The sequence below is a fragment of the Rhea americana genome, unplaced genomic scaffold (assembly GCF_003343005.1).
Source record: "Rhea americana isolate MKP2758 unplaced genomic scaffold, rheAme1 scaffold_339, whole genome shotgun sequence".
NCBI classification, from domain to species: Eukaryota; Metazoa; Chordata; class Aves; order Rheiformes; family Rheidae; genus Rhea; species Rhea americana.
This window is the reverse complement of record NW_028186467.1, coordinates 406,183-406,838: the sequence shown is the minus strand read 5'-3', so window position 1 is coordinate 406,838 and position 656 is coordinate 406,183. Positions and strand designations below refer to the sequence as shown.

Below are 656 nucleotides of genomic sequence, written 5' to 3'. Positions count from 1 at the left end.
CCCCCCCGCAGCGCACATTCCGGGGCCCATCCCTCACCTGCTGGTCTAGACCGAGGGCATTTTCCACCGCCACATGACTCATAACGAGAGATCGTCTCGGGGCGTCCCGCTCCGCCTCAAGAAATTCAGATTCGCCGGGCTCGGGGAGGGAGGGGGAAACTCACCGCTGCTGCTCGTCTGCCTCGAATCGCTTTTCTAACTGAAACCCCCCCGCCTCGGCCCCGGCCTTTATATAGTCCCCGCCCCTCCCGCCTGCCCGGCGGCGCGCGCTGACTTCAGCGCGCAAGCTCCGCCCTCCGCCGGACCGCTCCCCTCCCCCTTTCTCCTCCGGGAGCGCTATCGCGAGAAAAAACGACCGCGCTGCGCCAGGGGAGAAAGGGGGAGGGGAAGGGAGCGGAGCAGCCCAGGCTATCGCGAGATCTGCGCGGGCCCTTCAGCTCAGTCTTCGATGAAGGGGGCGCCGAAGGTATCGCGAGACTTCAGCGGCCGAGCCTGTGCAGCACCGGCCGGGTCTCTCGGGCTCGCTTGACGATACCGCGAGATTTCGTCCCAGCGGCCTGCTCTTCTCTCCCGGCCTTGCCACGGAGTCTCGCGAGATCACAGCGCGCTCCCTTCGTCCCCAGCCCCCTCCCTTTGTTCGGCGTGCTCGCGAGAGT

The 656-nt window shown here is 66.9% G+C and overlaps 1 protein-coding gene across 1 annotated transcript in view; it reads right to left on the bottom strand.

The window, feature by feature from the left end:
- DDX3X (DEAD-box helicase 3 X-linked) overlaps window positions 1-214 on the bottom strand; it is a 19,351-nt gene extending 19,137 nt beyond the window's left edge. The window contains exon 1 of the mRNA XM_085311299.1: window positions 38-214. Within this exon, the coding sequence (XP_085167425.1) occupies window positions 38-82 (45 nt within the window). The 5' untranslated portion in view covers window positions 83-214. The remainder of the gene's footprint in view (window positions 1-37) is intronic.
- Window positions 215-656: the final 442 nt, after the last annotated feature.